General features: G+C 35.3%; 2 protein-coding genes across 13 annotated transcripts in view; one reads left to right on the top strand and one right to left on the bottom strand.

The window, feature by feature from the left end:
* The window catches only part of LOC107227081 (solute carrier organic anion transporter family member 74D), a 96,206-nt gene that overhangs the window by 3,738 nt on the left and 68,474 nt on the right, over window positions 1-23,994 (bottom strand). For 7 of the 9 annotated variants that reach the window (XM_046732695.1, XM_046732699.1, XM_046732693.1 and 4 more), the window contains 11 exons: window positions 23,112-23,592; window positions 21,760-22,094; window positions 20,636-20,856; window positions 20,240-20,380; window positions 19,220-19,342; window positions 15,590-15,754; window positions 15,271-15,466; window positions 14,962-15,139; window positions 14,535-14,775; window positions 14,098-14,226; window positions 9,514-13,921 (listed from right to left, as the gene is read on the bottom strand). In XM_046732695.1, coding sequence (XP_046588651.1) covers window positions 13,755-13,921; window positions 14,098-14,226; window positions 14,535-14,775; window positions 14,962-15,139; window positions 15,271-15,466; window positions 15,590-15,754; window positions 19,220-19,342; window positions 20,240-20,380; window positions 20,636-20,856; window positions 21,760-22,094; window positions 23,112-23,447 — 2,232 coding nt within the window. In that variant the 5' untranslated portion in view covers window positions 23,448-23,592 and the 3' untranslated portion in view covers window positions 9,514-13,754. Of the gene's footprint in view, window positions 1-5,272; window positions 5,352-9,513; window positions 13,922-14,097; window positions 14,227-14,534; window positions 14,776-14,961; window positions 15,140-15,270; window positions 15,467-15,589; window positions 15,755-19,219; window positions 19,343-20,239; window positions 20,381-20,635; window positions 20,857-21,759; window positions 22,095-23,111; window positions 23,593-23,994 lie in introns of those variants that run through there. The other 2 variants (XR_006903039.1, XR_006903040.1) reach the window with 2 other exon arrangements.
* LOC107227232 (protein starmaker) lies at window positions 515-4,637 on the top strand. 4 transcript variants are annotated; one of them, XM_046732704.1, is made up of 7 exons: window positions 515-618; window positions 673-876; window positions 2,513-2,659; window positions 2,762-3,131; window positions 3,262-3,776; window positions 3,816-4,151; window positions 4,223-4,637. In XM_046732704.1, the coding sequence occupies exons 1-7, from the start codon at window positions 571-573 to the stop codon at window positions 4,490-4,492; spliced, it is 1,890 nt and encodes a 629-aa protein (XP_046588660.1). In that variant the 5' UTR covers window positions 515-570; the 3' UTR covers window positions 4,493-4,637. The 4 variants fall into 4 exon arrangements, with proteins under 4 accessions (XP_046588660.1, XP_046588661.1, XP_046588658.1 ...); XM_046732705.1 differs by having other exon boundaries at window positions 516-618; window positions 3,262-3,366; window positions 3,724-4,151; XM_046732702.1 differs by having other exon boundaries at window positions 516-618; window positions 3,262-4,151.

Raw genomic sequence — 23,994 nt, 5'->3', positions numbered from 1 at the left:
GGGTTTTGCATATAATTATACGCGCGTGCACGCTGAACGTATATCACTCTTATGATTAATAAAAATTTCATTCTCAAACGTCACTCTTGCGAATCCGTTCAGCATCTTACTTTTAACGAAGAAATCGATAGTGATAAATTATAAAAATCTCTGACAATAAGTGAGACCATAAAAATAAATAATAATAAGTTGGAATAATCAAGTGTATTACGAATGAAATTTTACGGTGAAAATAGTATAAAAATTTAGTTTTCAAAACAGTAGAGAAAATTTTCTGATATGAAGATTACACGGTGATACATCTATGAGCAAACCGGGTGAGCCAATTCTTAATAAGGTAGACCGTGACCAACCATTGCGATCATACATTTCTTGAACAGTATTTCGAATTACGAAAGTCGGGCGTGAATTTATACTAGGATACGAACGATTTAACGGGATTGAAATAATGGAAGGCAGTAAAGTTCGTTAATCGTAAAAACCGAACCGATATATCGGCTTCGCATACATCAGACAAGTAACACAAACGAGTAGACTAAGTAAGTGCCAGGAAAGTTCTGAAGGTCCAAAATGAGCACCTTCAATCTTCTTCGAACACTCGTTTCCATTTACGCCGTGGTGAGTTTTCATATTACCTCCGATCCTTCGCGATTCAAGAAGATTATTTTTTAGCTTTTACTAGTTCAACCCAGCGATACGACAGTGTTGACCCGTTTGCGATTGTCGGACAACCTGAAAGATCTCCGAAACCGCTTGAGAGATTGCGAGCGTAACTCATTCCCGAAAATGGTAGCTCCGGTTAATGTTTTTCACAGCGTGATTGGAAAGTTTCGAGGTTTGGTTCCAAGATCGAATTACGGGAATGGAATTTCAGCCGTGAGTATAAAATATGCACTTTTTTTAAAATCGGTGCTAAATAATTGTATGGTTCGGTCATTACGAAGATTGATCGATTGATTGTCCATAAATTTACATCAAACTAAACAAATCACAAATTTTCACCAAAATGAATCTGTTATCCTAGTCGTAGGTTTAAACCGGATCATTCTGTCTGATTTTGGTTGTTACAGTCTCCGATTCTTTGGAAAGAAGCTTAGATTATATAAGAGAAAAAAAGAGAATGAAATATGCATTCGAAACCGGTAATATAATTCTGTTTTAAAATTTGAAAACGACAGTAAGATTTTTTTTAAATTCAGGCAAACTTTCTGCGTCCATGCGACATAAGGTTCATTTCCAAAAAGTAAAAGACCCTAACGTTTGGAATTAGGATCAATTTCTTAACTTACGGTACCTTACGATAATCTAGTCGTTTTTTCAGAAAATAATAAATTGCTGATTATCGTCTAAAATTGGTTTATCGATGAACCGAAATAAATTTTCAAACTTTAAACTTTTCTCGATACAAGTACAATTTTTAAAAATACAACTCAGTGTAAAACGTGCGACTAGATCACAACGTTTTCGTAGTGAATGCCGAGATAAAATTTGAAGTTTGTAATTAACACAAAAGACTCAGATTCAAAACTAGCAGATGTCACAGTAGCACACGTTTAAAATAGTAAAATCTCAATTTCACGTTTAGAGAACGAAAATATCATTGCGAGGGCTGTCGATAGCTAATTTTAATTATACTACTTAATGGACCGTTGTAATAAACTGGTGAGCCGAGAACCAACGCAGTTTGTTTCCGATGTACGAGACGAGCCTGTAATTTGATTGCTGCACAGCTTGAGTAACATTTAAATTACGCGCCACATTATACGTGAAGATCACCATAAAATATTTCTAATCATAATCTTCAGGTGATATGTTATCGACCATTTTTTTTTTCATCGGATACTTCGTATTAGGCTTCTTCACTTTGTTAGTAATAGATACTTATAAAGTAGGCACTTTTTGTAAGACAGTATTAGCGGACAGCTGCTATTCGACTCGAAAAAGAATTTTGTATTGTTTATATTAAGGAAACTTCGTGGAAAGTCAAACTAGGCGAGCGATATAAATTGACGACAAGTTTAAGCATGTGAATTCTACGCCGCCTTTAATTAAGATTACGATACAAATCAGCCTTGCCGATGTGTGACGGGCTAGTATTGCCAATTGTTGATTTAATGGTCGGCGGACCTTATTGATATGCGATTATTTTCCGGAATCGGTTTGCGTCTATAAACACATATCCCGACCGGAAAATTTCTCATTGTTAGAACTGTATCGGCAAGAGTGCCCGAGAGTCGCTAAAGAAGAAAATCATGTCTCACCCGTCGATTTTGGTAGCCTTAGTGCTATTCAGCGTTATTGCTTGCACCCAGGTAACCCGGAAGGCTGACAAAAATAAGTCTGTCGAACGTTATCTGCGCAAAGTGCCAGTTTACCTAATTTTTTAAACAAAGTTTTTTGATTACATAATCCGCTCATTGTCAGTGAAAATATGGCTCATTTTACGATCGCAATAACATTGATGTATAAAACTGCTGCGATAGCTTGATATATTATATATTTTTGGCAACAGGGAAGATCTAAGGGGTATGATGCCGTGAACAAAAACACGAATGCGAACGAGTTTGGACGACGAAGTTACAGTAATGTCAATTCGAACACGAATGCCTTTTCCTTACAACCGAACAAGCTTTACAGATCCGAACACCGCGGCCCAAAAGTAAGTAGTTATCGTCTGAGATTTCTGCTATATGTTCCCGCTTATCTATCCCTCGCTAGAATGATTTGTAAAAAAACAGAAAAAAAAAAATAAAATCGTCAGATCGACAAATCGTCAACCACGCGGACAAAGCGGGCGATTCGTGGAACTAGGTCCGAATTGGCGACGGCCGACGAAACGATGAATAAAGCCCAGACCCTGATAACTACTTTGGTTGGGGCCGATGAGGTGCAAAAAGTCAAGGAAATAATAAAGATTTTAACCGAGGCGTACGAAGATAAACTGAACCACGAGGCTCTGGAAGCCATAGTCAGAGCTGTACGCTCTTTAGGGAAGGATAATAACCGGGCTGGAAGTACCGGGAAATTAGAGAGGCGTAATTACAACGAGAACACCAACAGAAATGTCTTCAGATCGGAAAAGCAGAAACAATCCGTGAGACCGCTGCCTGTGGGAGTTAGCGACAGCGACTGTGAGTTTGCCTGAGAGTATTGCAGGACTTATGTTTAATATCGTTAATTTGCAGTCGCCTCCAACTGAAAAAATAAGTAAGGATATGTGCACAGGGTAAAATCAATTTTGAGTAATAATGTATTTTGTAGTTAATCGTCGACTATTTAACCAACGGCAAGCCGCGGAACACAATTCCAACGAAAGTGGTTCTGACGATCATAACGATGATGATCATAGTCAGGATCATAGCGAGGGTCATGACGACGATGATCATAGTGAGGAACATTACGATGGTGATCATAGTGAGGATCATTACGACGATGATCATAGTAAGGATCATAGCGAGGGTCATGACGACGATGATCATAGTGAGGGTCATTATGATGGTGATCATAGTGAGGATCATAGCGAGGGTCATGACGATGATGATCATAGTGAGGGTCATTACGATCGTGATCATAGTGAAGATCATTACGACGATGATCATAGTAGGGATCATAGCGAGAGTCATGAGGATGATGATCATAGTGAGGGTCATTACGATGGTGATCATAGTGAGGATCATAGCGAGGGTCATGACGACGATGATCATAGTAAGGATCATAGCGAGGGTCATGACGATGATAATCATAGTGAGGGTCATTACGATGGTGATCACAGTGAGGATCATAGCGAGGGTCATGACGACGATGATCATAGTGAGGATCATTACGACGATGATCATAGTAAGGATCATAGCGAGGGTCATGACGATGATGATCATAGTGAGGATCATTACGACGATGATCATAGTAAGGATCGTAGTTATGAGGGCGTATATAGTTCTCGGGAGCATGAAGACCATTATGAGGAAGACAATGAGGACGACGATTCATATAAGTATAGCACCGTATCTCGCGAATGGCAAAAGGATATCACGAAATTAAGACCGTATGGAAACGTCAACTATAACAAGAACGTCAACCAATTTGGCCCCAGAAGGAACAGGGATGATTATGACAATGCTCCATTCCGGCGACGACTGATTACTAATCGAAAGGTCAGTACCGCACGCACAGCATTTATCTAGAACGAACAAAATCATCCGATTCTTCGTTTAATTTCTTCCAGGGTATGGATTTGTCAAAAAAGGACACGAATCAAATCGGAAAAAGCGTTAACATCAACTCGAACAAGAACGATTTCCGGAACTGGGAGTCAAGACGCAATACGAACGGCAACGAAAATAGCAGTGGAAACCTGTCCGGAAGGGATGGCTACGATGATAAAGATTTTATCAAAATGATAAACACGAAGAAAGACGGAAATTTCAACTATAACGAGAACTCGAATATCTTCAGGCGTGACAATTCAGGCCTTATGCGCCATCGGCATAATTGAAAATTACCGACTAATCATCAGGCGCGGGAGATTTATTGATTTATAGACCGAGAAACAACCTGAAAGATGAAGCGATCAGCAGGTTGATCGCTTTTTTGTATAATACAATAAAGATTGCGTGTTATCGTATTACCGTACGACTCTATAAAAACTGTTTAAATTACGAGACACAGCCTTCTTTCTAAAATACGAATTGTATAAATATTCATCCCTGAATCTTTGAGTACGTTTGAGGGTTTTTACAGCAATTCACGTTCTCGCCGATCTTATCGCCATCTCAAATGTTAGAAACTTTGATTTTGAGCTTGTGGGACTTAAAGAGGCTTCCAATGCGCTTCTTGCTGAGCTTGCAAGAAAATAACGGAAAGCTTTTGGTGTTGTCTGGGTACCCATAGAGAATTGTAGTTGATCATTTCTACGTCATCTTTTCGTCTACACCTAAGAGTGTAAGGTTGGATACTTTTTAGATATTCATTACCAGATTAGGGTCAATCAAGGAGTAATTTAACTTTCGGTACTCTGTTCATATTGCGAAAGAATTAAGCTTGTAGAAATGAGAGTTGTAATAAATTATTTAAGAAATGTTATAGGCGCCGACCTTGCTTGTCAAAAACATGACAGCAAGCTTGCCTTATAAAGAACAAGAAAAAAGCATAATGAATGTATTTCACTGTCAGGAAATAGTATTTCATCATGAAGATGCAAACGATCACTAATAATTGTTGATCTTAGGATCCGTACAAAACTCTCGAGAAGTTTAGCACCGTCAATGATCCGTACCTTACACCTTCTGAAACCAGAATGATCCAATTAGATTACCCCGACTTGCTGCGGTGTTTGAGGCAGTAATTTCGTGGCGCTAAAAAAAAAAAAAAAAATTCAACAAATTATTGTATAATGATCGAGCGACGACTGTATGTCGACTGTTCTACGTAGAAGGATAAGCCAAGTATTTAGCAGATTCGACTTCTTGATTACAAAATTGTAAACTACTCCTATTCACCGTAAATTGACCTGCTGCATTACATTTTGATAAAAAAAAAAAACGAACTACAAGTAGTTCTAGTATGGTAGTTGATCGTGAAATTAGTGGTGATAGAACTAACCTTGAACTCTCTAGTAGAAACGGTCCCACCAACTTCGATGGCAGTAAGCAACATTATAATGAATAGCAATAAAAATAGCACCTTCAGCGTATCCACAGAATTTCTTCCCGTGTTCGCAAGCACTCCAAAACGATATTTTCATTGCTGAAAACACCACAAAGTAAAGTGAATATGACCGTGACTAAAGCTATCGCTGAACGCAACACTTGGTTGAACATTCGAATTCGCATTCACTAAAATTCACTGCACTTGAAATACGATACTCATTTGCACCAGAAAGGTTCAAGTATTGTTTAAAAGACGCTTGATGATGGTATTAAGAAAATTTTAGGCGTCTTTCTGTAGATTTCTCTACCGAATGAACAATCATTCGAAATTTTATAGAGTCTCCAAGTTTTCAAGTTTTCGAAATAATGACGAATTCCCCAAAATGTTCTGAAATTTTTCATCATGTTTCAGGCTCTGTAACAGGGCACCACTATGTTATCAATACATGCAAAACAATTACACTCTCGGGGCTGTTCTTATTGTCATCATTCGCGTATCCGTATTACTATTACTATGTAACTAATGCTATCATTATCATTATTATTATTATTGTTGTTGTTGTTGTTGTTGTTGTTATTATTAGTACTAGTATTATTATTATTATTAGCTAAATTGGCTCTGTACCATCACGACAATACGACTTTATGTCGACGTATCTTCAAAGATTTACTGTAATAATGATAAATGGCATAGTAATGTGAGCTACATTGGGTAAAGCTAAATCGATTAGATCAATTCAGTAAAATGAAACGCCGAGTTACCCGGCATTTTCGTTTTTTCAAATTAATTAATTTTCAGTCGAAACTGATCGTAAGTTCCGTCTTTGCGTTACACTCAACTTGTCACTTCTGTCTAGGAAATTAACTCAACGTTGTTCGCGTGCTTTTTTCAATACACCGTTTGCAAACGTATCCGAATTCGTCCACGGCTGTTTATAACCCCTAGAAAGCAAAAAAAAAAAAATACCTTCATAACCATTTAGGTACTTATTTCGAGGTTTCTTTTTGATATTTCGAAAGTTGGATTAAGAAGATATTTAACAATTTAATAATTGCAATTTAATGAAGAATAAAAAATCGAATCGAGCGACCGTTTAGCAGAAAGCACGAATCCGTATACGCTGGCCAACGGAGGGTTAATTGCCACGATCTGTTTGCGTTAATGAGTTATCGCTAAATTATATTTTCATCATTTTTTTTTTTTTTTGTTGATGTGGTCTCAGTAAGCAGCTTTGTGATACACATTAACTGTACGGCTAGATAATACTACGAAATTTCCATACTTATATAATATTATATGTAGGTATATAATATTACAGGTGTGTAGATATCTGTCAGCGGTTTTCAATCCTTACACTGAAACCGGAAATTGTAGACCACAATTGAGTGAAACATGTGAGGGAATAGACTTTCACAGACTGAAATCTCAGTTTTCAGATTTTCATTCGCGATACAATCATGGCCATAAGCCTCGGTATAAGTTAATCGATGATCAGTGTTTTCACTTCGCGTAACATTTATTGTTTAAGAAATAATATATATATATATATATATATATACATTTTTTAAATTACCGCTTTAAATTGCCTTTTATTAAAAACAAATTCGTTAATTATAATTAGAAACAACGTGTGTGTATGTGTGTGTGTGTCTTTGTTTATGTTGAAATTGTATTTTGTATACGATTAATATTAATTGAAAAATATGTAGTAGTACATTGGCTTCTTTTTACGCGCGTTGCTCAATCAGTTTTCGCTTTATACGTATATAACGTATATGTATAATTAAAACAATAACGTGAGAGGTATAATTGTGATGTAACATTTACGTAACGGATCGGGACGTGTCTAATGTAAAAACAAGATTTTCGTAATGTAGCACATACATACATATATGTGAATTCGGAAGAAAAATATGTAAGGAGTAGTCGAGTACAAGAATAATCATGCCCGAGTAACTAAGGTGATCAGTTATAAAATATGCTGGATGCTTTGAGTGAACGAGAACAATAAAATGATTTCTACGTTAGCGGAAGAAAAAAAAAAGATCCGTAACATAAGTCGAAAATTTTTCGATGCACACACCCTTCTTCTATTTACAAAATTCATTTTTCAAATTTGTAATATGGATCTCACCATAGCTCTCAAACACGTATAATATTATCAAATGTACAAAACATGAATACCACGACAATAGTGATAATGATGGCCTGATCAGACTATTTTATAATTCATTTCTACCGTACTTTTTATAAAGTAAAATAATAAAGACCAAGAAAAAAGTTGAAAATCATTCGCCAAATGTCTGTACAGCGCTTGGATTACATACAGACAGCTGATTAAAATTTTTCATGCCGATATATCCAAGTTTCACGTCACATGCACACGTACATTATATTAATATAATTACAATAACGTTTCTTAATTTAAGAAAGAAAAAAGAAAAACGAATAAATTTTATATATAAAACATATGTATAAGAATCAAAACATTTATAAATCATCAACTATATCGTATATGTATATACGTGTAATAATAATAAGATATAATATTCGATCATATGATTTTATCTAGATCTAGGTATGGTAATAACAATCATTATAACATATGGCAATTATGATTTCGTATTTGTCTGCATGTAGGTACATGTATTATATATTTAGTTTTATATATCCTATATACGCACATTCGCCAACGCTAATTGTGAAAATGTTTACGTATATAATGCTATGTATTATTTAAAGACTAGCACTTATGTTTCAGTTGCAAGACCGAAAGCTACACTATATCGTACTTATTTGTACGTACTATATTACTATTGGGGGGTAGAACTCTTTTGAGTTTTGATATTATTCTTATCCTACGTATATTACGCTAGATCCTTATTCAAAAACTTTGTTTATTGAAAATATAAAATCCTGGTACCAACAATTATTACTCATCATTCAACGAGTACAACACGTGTAAAATTAGATCCTTAACGTACATGTGTTTAATGCCATAATGTGATAATTTCATCATTGTATAATTACATTACATATAATTATATGTACATGCGTTCGTTTGTCAGAAAAACCACGTTTTCGGATTTTTTCAACTTTGTCTCTAAATTAAAAACAGGCCAATTTGTTTTGTAATATCACGATATACCGATTTCAAAATTTGAATAAATACACGTGTTTGCAGCTTTGATGATGAGATAATGACAGAGTTCAAAAATCGTTATGGGCTGTACTACTAACTCCTAATCTATCGACGATAATCAGGATCATTACTGTACGTAATATACGTTTCTGCATACTCACTACTATTTATTACGCTCCTAAAGTCCTGCTTCCTCAATTATTAAATTCATCCGTTTTCCTTCGCTTTTTCAATATCCCATATTTCTTTTCGACTATATCCATATTATTCACTACCTGAGCAGCAATAAGATATTGTTAATTATTCTAGCATCGTAATCATTGTAATGGTATATATAATATTATAACGGCATTTGTGTTTACTAGGATGTATGTATGTATATATGTGTATGCGTATGTGTATATATATATATATATAGTAATGTAATAGTAAACGCTATAAACGTGATCACAATTGAATTAATAGAATTACAAAAAAAGAAGAAAAAAAAAAGGAAAAAAAAGGGCATGAAAATTTGAAGAAAACAAAACATCATTATTAAATGGAAAAATTGTATACGTAACTCCGCAAGTGAGTGAACCTGACAATGAGAAGATTTTCATAGATGGTATTTGTTCGTTGATCAGGCTGCTTTCGCACTCGTTTTACACGGCGAAATATAAATATATTGGCAATTACTCAGTGTGGGAAATTGATTGACAGTGGAGGAATAAAAAAAAGAGTAATTGGAACAACACAATTCACAATATATTAAGTAATCAACAGCCAAAATAGCGCCGCTCCAAAAACGCGGATCTGTACTGATTACATCTTACACATTATATTGTTACTATTCATATTTAGGTGTAATTTTGTAACGTTATCCTACGTTATTCTATATGCGTGCGTGTGTGTATGTTTGTGTTTTACCTTTGTTCGTCAGTATAGTGATGCGTGATTTGAGATAAAATGAAATATGTAAGTATGACAGTGCGTACCTTAATATCATATACATATTATATTGTATCATGTATAATATATTATACAGTTACGGTAATGGTTAGATATAAAAATATGATTTCTGAGGAAGATTATTGTTACTATTATTGTTAATAATATTATCATATCAGTTTCATAATGAATGATGTTAATCTTGACTTTATTTCATCGTCGTCATCAAGTCTTTTGTATTATATTATATAGATATAGTTAATTACGTCTATTAATGAATGTTACATTAACCCGCTATACCTATATAGGTATATATCTATGTATATATGTAGATGCATGTATGGATGTCAAATGATGATTAGTGCCAGATTAAAATATGCGTCGCGGCAGTAAAAAAAATATTTATTTCGCCTTCTTTCCTGCTTCTTTCCTCTAATAATTTTCAAAACGTTATACATATAATTATAAACTTTTTTCATTATATACATATATATATACAGGCTTTCTAAACCAACTTGACAAACTTCCGACTCTCATCCCATTCGATTTCGTTGCTGATATGTTATCACATTCCTTAGGACAACTCGAGTTTTCCAAATTTGATAATCCGATTTGGCATTCAGAAGTTATAGTCAATTAAAAATATCGTTGATTGCGGAAAATGTCTAAATTGAAAATTTCGGTTCTCCAAAGACTTTGTAATAAAAAAACATCTGAAAGAATATCTAGTATATAATTTGTCGTAAGGAAGGGACTAAAAAAATTAGCAAGGAAATTCGAAAATTGTTAGGGTCGAACTTTTGTCTAGTTCGATATACTTCCTCTGTATGTGTGTATGTATTCGACGTCCAAGCATGCTATGTCTGTCATAGATGCATGCTAAACAACGTGTTATTGATTTAATATTGCAAGTATACATGCACGTGTGTTCGTATGTATGTATGTATTTATGCATGACTTTATTTAGAAAATTCTCCATTTTTTGTCCATTCTTCGTTACCGTTTCTTCGTAACGCGTATAATAAAGTATGTTCGTATCGATATAATCACGCTAATCGTACCGCTACACTCAATTCTGAAAATTCATCCTATTAAAAATATTATTCAAAAGACGATTAAAGTGTAATAACGATTTTTCTAATGAATATCTTGTATTATTGTGTATTGTGAATGAGATATATTTATGGTTTAACATTATTTAGCAATTTAAAATAACATCAGTCAGTTTTTTCGTTCCAATAAAATAAATTGTGAAAGAATTGTTCTTATTACGGTTTCAAGATGTTCAAATAATTTTTTGTAAGTCGATCGCTGTGTATTCTATGTAAGCCTTTTCGTTGATTATATTCCTGTCAAGTCGATAGCAAATAATGCAACATATTTTTCTTAGTTCAAGACAGAATCACATACAAATTTTGGTATTTAATATGAATCGGGAGAGGGGAAAAAAAATCTCGTAGAATAATTCGTAGTGTTGCCTAACAGGGTCTATTCCCAGAATATTTCGTAGAAAAGAGTATTACTTCAGCATACGCAAACTTTAAGTTAGAATCGACTTACATTCGAAGCAATACGGTAATAAAATACCTTACATTTTTCAATAATTCGCGACCATACATCCAAAGGAAATTTTTTTTAAATACATTATTAATCTGTAAAATTGCGCTTTAAGGTATATTCCTGACTCATCACATATTGGTAAGTTTTTATTTTATATGCACGATACTCTGTCACCGAGTCTTCATCAAAATGAGTTACGAAGAAGGTTAAACCATGTAGAACACGTGTGTCATGCGTATTTTGCGTGTGTAAAGTGCACCATATTAAAATACGTTTTTTTTTTCATTTCTAAATTCTCTTTTTCTCTTTTATTATACATGTGCTTCCTCAAAATTATTTCTCTCCCGCTTCTAACGTCACGGTAATATTTATGCTATATTATTAATACAATTTTTTGTTTAATATTCATCAAATTTCGTTTAAAAAAATATCTCGTGTATTTTTTGTATGTATGGTTGTGTTTGCATAGGTATTTATGTAGTTGTTGGTTTTTTTTTTTTTTGTTTTTCTTTTTTTGTCAAGACTTTTCTTTGATTTTAATTTTTTTACGAATTCGTAACTTCTAGACCTCTCTTCCTCCCCTCACCTATTTCTATATCGCCCCTCGGATGGTTATAAATTTAATCAATATAATAAACTCTCATCTCTTCTATGTACATACGATACGTAAAAGTAATAAAATAAAAATATATATATATATATATATATATGTATATGTATTTATGTGTGTATATATGTATATATATATTTTTTTTTTTGTTAAATATATAAAATTGAACTACTAAAACACTGCATCCCGATTAACATAAATAATATAAATAATCGGGAAGAGAAGTGATAAAATTTAATGTGATTCTTTCTTCACAGCAGAACGTGTCAATCAATCTAAAACTTCCTATATGCCGTAGACAAATATACGGCAATAGAAATAAAAATATGATGCTCTTCAACTGAGCATGGATCAATAATATTTGATACGGTAACCTTGTGATCCTAATCCAGCTGATGTGCTGTAAGAATACTTGTAAAAATAATTATCGTAATTGTAACTACAGAGCTCAGCTCAATCATCAAACAATTAATTAATTACAATTGAAATTTGTATAATTATATATATATGCATGTATACATATTGTATGTATATACAGAGTGAATTGCTGACGACCAAATGGGTTAATTCGCATGCGCGCAAATTAGAAAGCAAGAACAGTTGTTTTAACAGGGTGACCAATATTTATATATTCAGATGACACGTTGCCGCGACGCATGTAACGTCAAAAATGTTGGTCACCTTGACAAAACAGATGCTCTTGCTCTCGAATTTTAGCGCATGCGCGTCAAACCACTCAGTCGTTAGCAATGCATTTTGTACAAAATTGCAAATGTAAAATGCACAGTATCACATTTTTACCGTATATATATATATTACGATGTAAAAATACGGCACCCAGCATAATCCCAATTAGGCACGAAAGTCGCAATAACTTAGGTACACATGATTGAAAAAGACATGAAAAAAAAAATTAAACAAAATTAAACAAGCAAAATATAAATTCCTCTTAGCAATACTCAAAACGCATTTGTTATAGCTACCTATATCCACTGAGATTAAATCAATCCTAGAACAGGTGTATAACATTCTCGCGCTCTCTTTCGCTCACTCTTACTCTCTTTCCTCTTTCTCTCTCTCATACTTTTATACTTCGATTCTGCACTTTCAGTCAGTCAGTTTTGTTTTTACTTTTTTTTTTCGTACCCGTGTGAAGTAAATGTGTGATGTAATTGGTATAATTACTCCCAAATATCTTCTCATGTGTAATATGCGTATAGATATATATCCCCTTTGCATGAGTTCAATAATTAGTTTGTTGCATTTTTTTTTTTTTAGTCTTCTGTTTTACGCCTGTAGTATCTCCTATTTTCATTCGAAAACAACACGTCAGTCGTAGGCAGTCGACACCACGCACGCGTTTAAAAATTATTTACAAATATGGCATTTTTTCCGCGCTGAGCATCATAGTAGTACACAACATTACCTATACACATGCGATCTCGTATATAATATTATCATGTACTCGAATAAAGATCTATCGTTTGGATACGTTTCTTCCTTTCATTTTTTTTTTTTTTTTTTTCCTTTTTAGTAAACCAAATGAGACTCGTATAACAGGTTGTTAAAATGTCGTTGTAGTAACCGTCGATAGGCGTGATTGATGCAAATATATCATTTAAATGAAAATAACGGTTGGCCGTCATTCACTCGACTACCCGAAGTGCAGTTCCAACGTTTAAAAACACAAGTTCTCACGTAGAAAATGAATCGTACGACGAGTACAATACCATTTTATAAGCACCTTTGTCTTTGATTCATGTATATATATATATGTAATTAAAAAAAAGTAACAAGAAATGCAATCTCTGCCTTGTGTCTTCCATCGCCTCGCCGGAGGGATTTTTCTTTGTCGTTTTTTTCCGTTTACAGGTAATCGTTGTCGGGTGCCCGTTGTCGATCCGACCTCTTCAAATTCACCATTTCCTCCGCCGTTCCTTCCTCGTTCTCATCCGCAAAGTTTATACTACCTGCTTTGTACCATACCACAAGGTCAGTAATGAATGCGCAGAGCAAAATACCGCCCGTAGTACCTGAATAACGAATGAAAAATAGGTGTTGCTTCTTTCCTACCTTTGGTTAGATCTATCATACATTGTATTACCACATACGGTGTATATCATTGTAAAACTAAGCGTGAAATTCTTTCTCTAATGTTTGATGCTGAAACAAAAGCGACGAATATTTTATTGTTACGTTTTTAACTTACCATGATAAAACATTCGGAATATGTTAGAATCGTAGAGCCAGCAGGCACCGCGTTCACCGCACGCAACGTCCCACACAAGACAGGCCGAGTCTACAACAGCACCGTAAACTATGGGGCAAGGAACGTTACCTAAAAAAATAATATACAGTGATTTATACAATTAAACAACAGAAACAAATAAGGAAAAAAGAGAATGCTTATTATTGAACGTTTTCAAAGCTTTATACAAAGACAATACATTTGAAACCGTTCAGTTGAACTCTGTACATATTGTTTGGAATCGCATGTTGAAAAATCGTCAATTCGCAATTTCCTTTTACAAACTTTTGTTTCTAAAACACCCACAACGAAATGGTCAAGATGATTCTTTTTCTTTCTCTGCATTGAAGAATTATTTCTAAGGAAATTGAAGGAAGAATTTCGTTGCCTCCGCTCACCGAAAAGGCCAATTGCAAATTGTATCAGCCCCAAAGCCATGGCCTTGTCCCTAGGGTCGACACATCGGAGTATCAGTAGCATGGAGCCAACTTCACTCGTAGAATGAATGAAAACAAAGACTGAGAATAGAATCATATAGACCCAGAAGTTGTTGCAGTCTAAATCGCAGTAACCAATTGTTGCAGTGTCCAATGGATCGGAGTGTGTAGAATTCTGATCAATACACTGACAGTCCGAATACTAAAATGTGATAGCAAAAATTTCTTGTCAGTAGTGAAAAATAACAATTACACATTGATATTTGAGCCATAAATATGAAATCTTGATAGAATAGAGAAAGACCATAAGTGAGAATACGCTACGACATTGACATATTTGTACAAATATGTTTTTTTAATGAATTTAAATAAATAACTTGGTACTTACGGAAACTACCTTGTCGTTTTCAACAACGTAGTTGGAACAGCCTGCATGACAAGCCGAGTAGTAAGTTTTACCATCGGATCCACAGATCGGACTAAATTTGTTGTAATCACATTCGCAATCTGTTTCACACGTCAGCGCAAAACTAGACATACTGAAGACGTTCTTATCTTCAACTTTCCTGTAATCATGTTAAGTAATAGTCAAGATTACAATATTTTAAGGTCGTGATATTGGCTTGACAAGAAAAAAAATCAAACACGTTATAAAATTGCTTGCACACGTATTTGACAAATAACCTGATATACTGACTGTTCAGGATGTAACACAAGCCCTGCAAAATCATCCATCGGACATCCAATGAACATCAAAATCCCCATGCCAACGGCATAGACGATAGCTGTGAAGGCGATCCAGGCAGCGACTAGCCTGGCATTGGGTTTCATTTTCAGAATAAATACCCCACTGAGCACTATACCGAGGCCCATTACAAGGATACCTCCGACTCCTGGTTAAAAATGTATTATGTTTACTTTTAAACAAATCAGTTCATTACTTAGCCATATTTTCGATTTCAGACCACCCGAAAGTCGGGATGAGTCTAATTTTTATTACTGTTTTCCATGCCAACCTGAAATCATGTTAGCATGATGAGCTGGAAGTCGGAATTGGCTCTCCAGATACTTTGGTAGAAAAGTGTAGAGGCCGGCGATAGGCAAGATGTGCAGGACGCTGCTCGCAGTTCGAAACATGAGTATATCATTTTTGAGTAACCTTTTGACGGCTTTTGGAAAATCTAAAACAAAAGATATTTAAAATTAAATTAGAAACTTTACGAATATGATGAAAAATTACGTTTAATGCGTTGTAAGTTGTTACAATGAATGAATGACGGTTGAGGATTGACAACTACAGTTGTGAGGTATTACGAGCAACTTCAATAAACACCGACTTCAAAAGACCGTTTAATCGTTAATAAAAAATTGGCAAGATTAATTTCGTTAACAAGTTTAATCCAGAAAAACTAAGGCTCATTGACCTGCAGTAACTCGTGTCGCGCGTCGTTACACGCATGTATATAATAATACCAGCATACCTCAATATGGAGCTTATTAACAAAAGCACTACCGTTCAGAGTTATATGAGATCAGAAGAATGTACCAGTACAATATACATTCACACTATAGATATACACAAGAATAGTAACAGAAGGAAAGAAATACATATGAGACATACAAGCTATTTAAATGCGAGGCATTATTTTTTTATCACAAAGAAAATTAAATCATTTTCAAAGCGGAAAATATATTATGTGTAATCATCATTTGTATTCATGAAAATTTGTCGTATATGTATTTCGAATAAAATTCTATTTGTCAAAGATTTCGTATGAAAAGAGTGAAAAAAAAAAAAAATTAAACAATTATTGCAGTACTGTATCAATGTCAATTGTTTGTAATTCAAATGCGCGTATATTATACTGAATTGAAATACGAAACAATTTTTTGAATTTATTCTTTTTAAATGAAAGAGTTGAAATGATTTGTTTTTTGGGGCTTTGCATATACAGGACTGGAAATATCAACACAAGAAAGTGTTTCATTTGTAAGTTTTTTGAGTATGTAGATTGGAATGAATTTTATATTTGAATAATTCAGACATTTTTGCACACAAAATGTATCAGGTGTTATTTCTTTCCCCCACGACCAGAAGTGCTAAAAATTCGTGACAAGGTTTCAATTTGAAAAGCATGATAAAGTTGATCAGCTTGTTTCTTATAAATAGTAATGCGTGAAAACCAAAAAATTGAAGTATTTCCACATTTCAGTGTACACTATAAAAAATCCGAATTGCAGTCAGATCAAAATGTTGAGCTTCAAAAAAAAAGAAAAAAAATTCTACCCGCAAGTTGGCGGATCGGCCCACATAACATCTACGTTACGGGATCATTCACAGTAGGATCTTGCGACATATTCCGTTTTTCTTTCCCAATATCTCAATGCCCACGCATATTGTTAAAAATCCGCGAGATGTCGTTGCAGACATTCGAATTGCAGGATCGTGATTAGCAGTGAATTGTGGATGCAGGTCGCGTCTCAAGATTCGGCAACAGTGGAATGGTGGGTGTACGGTAGGGGGGAGGCCCCTCAAATTATTGAGAGATTTGCTTTATTGTTAGTCTCAGAGTTGGCCTCTCTGCTTCTTCGCTCGCTGCAAGCCTCTATTATACATACGTATGCTACGCGTATTTTTGCACATACGTATGTACACTCGGGGCAATGAATCTGAGACGGCTAGTTTTTTACACTAGACAGTTATGTTGGCAACACAGAGACACCTACAGCGCCACAGTCGGCCGAGCGGAAACAAACTCAATCTCAATAATTGAGAATAAACAAAACATAACTCATGACCGTCGAATCTATCCTCAGAATACCGCGGGTATAATGACTTATAAGATTGTCAGAACATCAATCTAAGGTTAGATTCGACGGTCATGGGTTATGTTACGTTTATTGAGATTGCGTTAGTTTCGCGCTCAGCTGACTGTGGCGCTGTAGGATTCTCTGTGTTACCAACGTAACTGTCTAGTGTAAAAAATTAGCAGTCTCAGATTCATTGTCCCCAAGTGTACGTACAGTATTCCCAGCTAATGCCTACTCGCTCGGTCGTTTCGCCGCGGCCGCGGCCGCAAGTCAAGTCGAGTCGTACATGCACACAAGTCAGAAGCAACAACTTGTACACGTGTGTTTTCATACACGGTTAATGTCCGCCGTGTATATAAGTATAAATGCGCGCGTGTACGTGCATGAGGTACACGTACGTGAAAACGACCCTGAACTTGCCCCACCTAACAGACGGCTGTATATGTATACCATACGCGTTCATTATGTTATTATGTATAAACGCATGCCATTTCGTGGTCAGGCAATGCGTCACGACGATAAGACAACGATCAGAGTCCCGAAATCACTGAGTTTTTGCTATCTATTTTATACATACACACGCACGCATACATTTGTACGTTTGGAATTTTTTACATGCATGGATTAATTATTATTAAAGCTGTGTGCACAATAAATGGAAGGTGATAAAAATAACAATAACGAATCGATAATACTCTGGGCACTGAAGTTGCAGATATGGAAATTATCGTCCGAGCATGAAATTTTTTCATTTATTTTTTTACACTCACCGTCATAGGATGTATGTCTGAATAATTATACATTTTCGGGTAGATGGAAAATACAAATTGTTGATCGAACCTGCGTGATAAGCTGTTCAATTTCGCCGCAAAAAACAAGTAACACCCGCAGTGTGATTTGCCTAATGTACCAGTTATTTTTTTTCTTTTGATTTTTTCGCGACACACACTTAAAAATACTCTAAAAGCTTCGTCTCTCCTGAAGTTTGCTCTATATCGATAACCCCGCAAGCGCTTTTACAAATATCCGATTCAAATCTGATTGTAGTAATAAGTATCTTTCACACTACCGTCATGATATAACGCATTTAAAATAGCCCGATTTCTAAACAGATTCGTTCGCCCGGCATTGGAAACAACTTGTGTAAATTTCGAATCATTACCGTACGTTCAGATCGTTGTGTTGAAAATTAGCATGTCGTTTTAAAGTTGATTCTATACGTGTCATACGTCTCCGTGTAAATACTCTGAAACGTCTGTTGAACGGCAAATTTAACAGAAGCTTGATAAATTCAGCACGATTATGATCAGGTGTAGACAGACTTTTCACACATTCCGAATAAAAATTTCAAGTTTCTGTGTTATTTTATTGCGAAGCAACGGAAGATGTGCAAGTCATGCAAGAAAAGACACGTGATTACTGTCTTGACTTTACCTCGCGTTAAACTTTGCGGTAAATACATACGCGAGAAATTTTTAGGGGGCAGTCTTTATTGGTGTGTATTTTTAGACACCTCAGGTTCGCTAGTATATTTATAGAACGTATCGACAGCCTTTCACCAATATTTAATAGTATGAAATATGTATCACAGTTCCAACTAGAAAGTAGTAAGCATATAATTCATAACGATATTACAAACAACAGGAAAAAAAGAAAAAAAACAACAAACAATCCAGCCGCGACACTTTCTTATTTACAATCATTTCCCCAATCGTTATCATCGGCAGCCGTTATGCGTAATTATGCTTAATCATTTTTAATCATCGTAACACGTAGAAGTACAGTAAAATAAAAACGAAAGTATCAGCTTATAAAATGCGAACTTGTTCGCTCACCTTTGAGACTCGGCTTGTTCGCATCATCGCGCCGAAGCGGTGCTTTGCTAGATGGCAAACGACGAGGAAATGCGAACATGGCGACGCTGGCCAACAGTAGCATCGCCGAAACGAGTACCAAACCTGTAGAGGATGAAAACGTGCCGTCGTTAATCGTCGATATTACGTGTTTCGTATTATCTAGATAATTTTATTTAACAAATACCATAATCGTAAATAAATTCAATCTATCTCTTATGTAATAGAAATAACATCGGTCGAGTTCAACTTTCATATTCACTTAGGTTAATCTGATATTTGTCTTTACCTTTATTTACGGTATAAAAATTAGATAAAGTGCTCGCTGAAACGTAGGCGGCGCTAATCGGAGTCAAGATACTAATGTAATTATTTAAAAATAAATAGTTTCAGAAGAACATGTTTCCGAAAGGAACTACGTTGAAACAAAGGATCGGTGAAAGATATTTCCTCAAGGTGAATAAATATTATTTAATCTCACGGAAGATTTAAAGGTTTTAACACACCTACAATTTCAGGGTGATTCAACGAAAGCTTGAATAGATTCGACAAGGAAATTTTTTTTTCGCCTTCAATAAGAAAATACCTTGCTAAAACATCCCGTTTCTCTTATTAAAATCTCCCGTTTTTACGTTTATATTTTTGATCATGTAAATTAAACTAATGATAATGTTATATTTTACCAGAGAAATTATTTTACACGTTACCTAAACTCAATTTGTATAATGGAAAATCTCATTTTTATATAGCAAATAATAGCCGTAACTTTGTACAACTCTGTCGATAAATTACTAGGAAACTTGCGAAACTTTCGCTGTATCATTAAAATCAAATACTTGGAGTTAAGAACAGAGAAAACTTTCGTATTTTTACCTATATATACATGCAGTACTTTACGAAGCATTCGCATTATATACTATATACTTAAATGAATATAAGAAGGCGAGGAATTGTTCGCTGAAACGCTAAATGCAGCTCGTAATAAAAGAGGAATAAACTTACCGAGCCACCAGGCACCCACCCATCGAGGATCTGAAGGCGTAATTTCCGGAGTTACGGACAAATCTGCGTACAACATTGTGCAGAGCGATCCAAGTATAAAACCGAGAGCTGGTCCGAGTATTCTCACGCCGATTGTAATTGCTGCAATTTTAGTAGAAAATCATAAACTTTACCTTTTGAAAATTAGTAAAAAAAGACACGTGACAAAAATTTGCAAATCAAGAGACACTCGCTGACACTGAAACGTATATTACAATTACATACTACAAATACATATAAATCTTCTGCGTGACAAGAGAAACAATTTTCAGACAATATTCGACAATCTTGAGGTAAAATAATGATGAACAATAAGGATACAAATAATTAAAGAAGCAAAAAGGGGTGTCAAATTACCAAAATAGAGAGGACTCTCTCTGCTAGCAACGTTGTCGTCAATATAAGGAATCCCAAGAGTGTAAACGGCCGTCTGGCCCATTCCAACACCGAGTAAAGAGACGAAGAATATAGCCAAAACTATCGTTGTGATTTTGCTCTGTATCCTCCGTTCCTCTAAGAAAGCTTCCTTGCAGTAAGTTGAGGACAGATTCCGCAACACAGGCGTGGTATCCCTCGTCCTGCGAACGTGTAATTATTTTAGTATAAATATAAAATGATCACTTTTTTTGTTTCAATGTTTCTAAGCGGTGCCGTTGCGCTAGTTTTTAATTAAAATTCGGAATCCTTTGCGATGGAAGAAAAGTTGAAAATCAAAGATCACAAGGCAATTAGAACTTGGATGACAGTTACACGTGGAGGTATATCCATACGTGCGCACGTATAAAACATCCACAGTTATAACTGCGAGGGTCGGAAATATTAATTAAAATTAGAAGCCAGACGGTCGGTCAAAGGACGGTCAAATAATGGTCAGACGGGTGTATTATTAACTGTTATGCTTAAACGACGTATTAAATGTACCTTATACACAGACATAATATGTATACAAGCGAGGTCAGAATTGTTCAGAATGCGCATCCCGGGCAGCATTTCTGCATATCTTTTATACCCGTCTCCGTGTTTGTCTTACTACATGGGTAAACTTTTATCAATCGTTTCATTGTATATTATATGTAAATATATACCAAAATATATTCCACACTATTATTATTCATACGGTAAAAGTTCGTTGTTAATAAAGTTGACGCTCGTCTTCACGATTCGACTTGCAGTTAATTGCATAACATATTTGTCAATTTTTGTTTCTCTTGCATATTATATATAAACAGATTATCGTACTAGTTTGCCTCATTTTCGTATTTTACTCCGATAATCTTAACGTAATGATCTCATGCCGTAAAAATGTTGTCCGGGATTACGAGAAAAATATCTAATGACTTGTATCTCTTTTTCCACTTTGCATCACGTAGAAAAAAAAAAAAATATCAAATATGCTTAAAACAATAACACATACATGTATATTTACGTCAGTTATTCTAGGAGGAAAAGTATGAATGACGTTCTTTCCGTATTTTACTCACGTGTTTGTATCCCATGGCTCCTCAAGCTTGCACAAGTTTGGTGGAACGGGGCCGGTCGTGTGAAGCATTTCATTTTGCCGCATGAGTTTATCGCCGAATATGAAGTGCGGCATGGAACAGGAGAAGGAACTTACAGCGAACAAGATCATCCCCCACGCTATCCATTTAGGCCTGTGACCTTGACCCCCGTAATAGGTCAGAAGAAGCGACGAACCGATTTGCCCGATCTCGGTTGCCGACATTATTATACCCGTAGTTTTCGACTGTATTTGGAACAACTTCTCTATTGTCGTTATTACAGATACGAAGTAGGTGTAATACATACCCTGGAGGACCTGAAAATTTTACAATTACACCGATTTTAGATAGTTGAGAAAATCGAAGGTCGACATTTTTTCCTCAAACTTCGCTTGCGCATCTCTTTTTACCAATTTAAATATGAATTGGTAAACATAAGTTCAAAATCGTATTTTCGTTCGGCTCGTTGATTGGTTGAAACAATTTAGAATTTTTTAAGAGAAATCGACATCATTGTTTATGTAAATATTATACTGACAATTCATACCATCAAAAATCAATTTGCCCAAGAACAGAACGTAACGAATGTAATGAAATAATATTTAGTCAGACCGTACAATGCTTCCAGGATGCTAAATATACCCAACTTATCCTCGTATAATTTTCAACACAGAAGCTTCTATATACGTATACGTATGTGGTTCAAGTTTGACCCGAATAACTTTTTCGTTAAAGGCTGCTGAACTTTCTAAATCACTATTATTTCACAATTTTTTCTGTTTCGCAATTGCGTTGAGATTGAAAGGTCACATGTAGCAACTTTTTGAGTATATTGACAAATGTCAATGAACCTGCGTTTTGATTATGCAGGCAACACGAAATAGGATTCATGACACAAGATCGGCTTTAAGGTTGCGTGTTTGCTATCCGGTTTCTTAAGATGTCAACATATTTCATCTATTCAATAACCGCCTTCCTGCGTAAGGGTACCCGATGTTCATATTCCCTTTCAAAACCCTAATTTTCAATATCATTCCAACAATCATAACCAATGATTGGAAATTTTGAAACACAATTCGTCGCGTTTAAAAGCAGAACGTAACAAAAACAATTGGTCAACATATTACACAGACGTCTTTGTCTACGTCTAAGGGTACAGTAAGAGAAAAAACAAGCCCAAAACTTTTGAAAATTGCATCATGCGACATATTAAAACCTCAGCAATTAACCCCTAGTTTCTGTGAATTCAATACAGTAAAAAGCGTGGTCTAAATTTGTTTTAATTTCTCCAATTTTTACTATCACCGATGTTACATTAATGCCATTACGCTTACCCAGGTGATACAAAAGATGACTAAGAATGCTTGTTTCGAAGCGAAGCACTGCATCCACTTAGGTGTAACGAGACTTCCCCATCCGCAGCTGACATCTTCGTCAGAAAATTCTACGGTGTTTGTGCCATTTGAATTTTTATCACCAGCCTCTGGTTTGCCGTTAGAAACAATTTCGATCGGTTTTCCATTCGGCATAAGTCCGTTGTTGTTGTGCTTCGGTATCGCGTTGCATATAACACCGTTACCCGGTCCACTCAACAGTTTTGAACTCGGTGATATTATCGTCAGCGAATCCACCGCCTCGTTCCCCAGTATCTGCCCGTCCCCGACCGCCATTTTCGTTATCCCCTTTTGTAAAATTTTGCTTTTCTTTTCTTCTTTCGTTCCTCTCCTTATTCTCCTTCCCCCTTCTCTTCTCTTCGCCTGTCTCAACTACGGATCTTGGTAAGGGTCCACACGCTAACCGGCTCGTCTCTTCAGTCTGCAAAAGATAAAAAAAAAAAGATTGCAGATGTTAAGAATTTATCAACCGCCACATGGTCGTACAATCAATAAAAACATTTTACAGGTCTCGTATGCTAGAGAGGTTGTAAAATTGCGTTTGAATATTTTAATATAAAGAGAAAAACAATTGAAGTGAACTGAACAAAGATGAATAAAAAAAAAAAATTGCAAATATCCACCAGTACAAGAATCACTCTTCCGGATCTCTGTGTTTGTGTCGCGAAGATAAACCGTAAGAAAGGACGCGATGGGAAACCAGTTCACTTTCATTACTACGGGTAAGAATGACCACTTTCCTGTTTTCTACGCAGCGAAACTCTATATCACATACATACGCATCGATCGGATAGATCATGGAACAGGACTGCCTGCAATTGGA

Source organism: Neodiprion lecontei, chromosome 2, assembly GCF_021901455.1.
Source record: "Neodiprion lecontei isolate iyNeoLeco1 chromosome 2, iyNeoLeco1.1, whole genome shotgun sequence".
NCBI lineage: Eukaryota > Metazoa > Arthropoda > Insecta > Hymenoptera > Diprionidae > Neodiprion > Neodiprion lecontei.
This window is presented reverse-complemented; position numbering and strand designations above follow the sequence as displayed.

Bases quoted from the DNA above. Each gene is read 5' to 3' on its own strand.
- LOC107227232 (XM_046732702.1), top strand. From the start codon at position 571: ATGAGCACCTTCAATCTTCTTCGAACACTCGTTTCCATTTACGCCGTG. The intron at 619-672 runs GTGAGTTTTCAT...ATTATTTTTTAG, and splicing joins TCGTTTCCATTTACGCCGTG to CTTTTACTAGTTCAACCCAG. The intron at 4,152-4,222 runs GTCAGTACCGCA...AATTTCTTCCAG, and splicing joins GACTGATTACTAATCGAAAG to GGTATGGATTTGTCAAAAAA.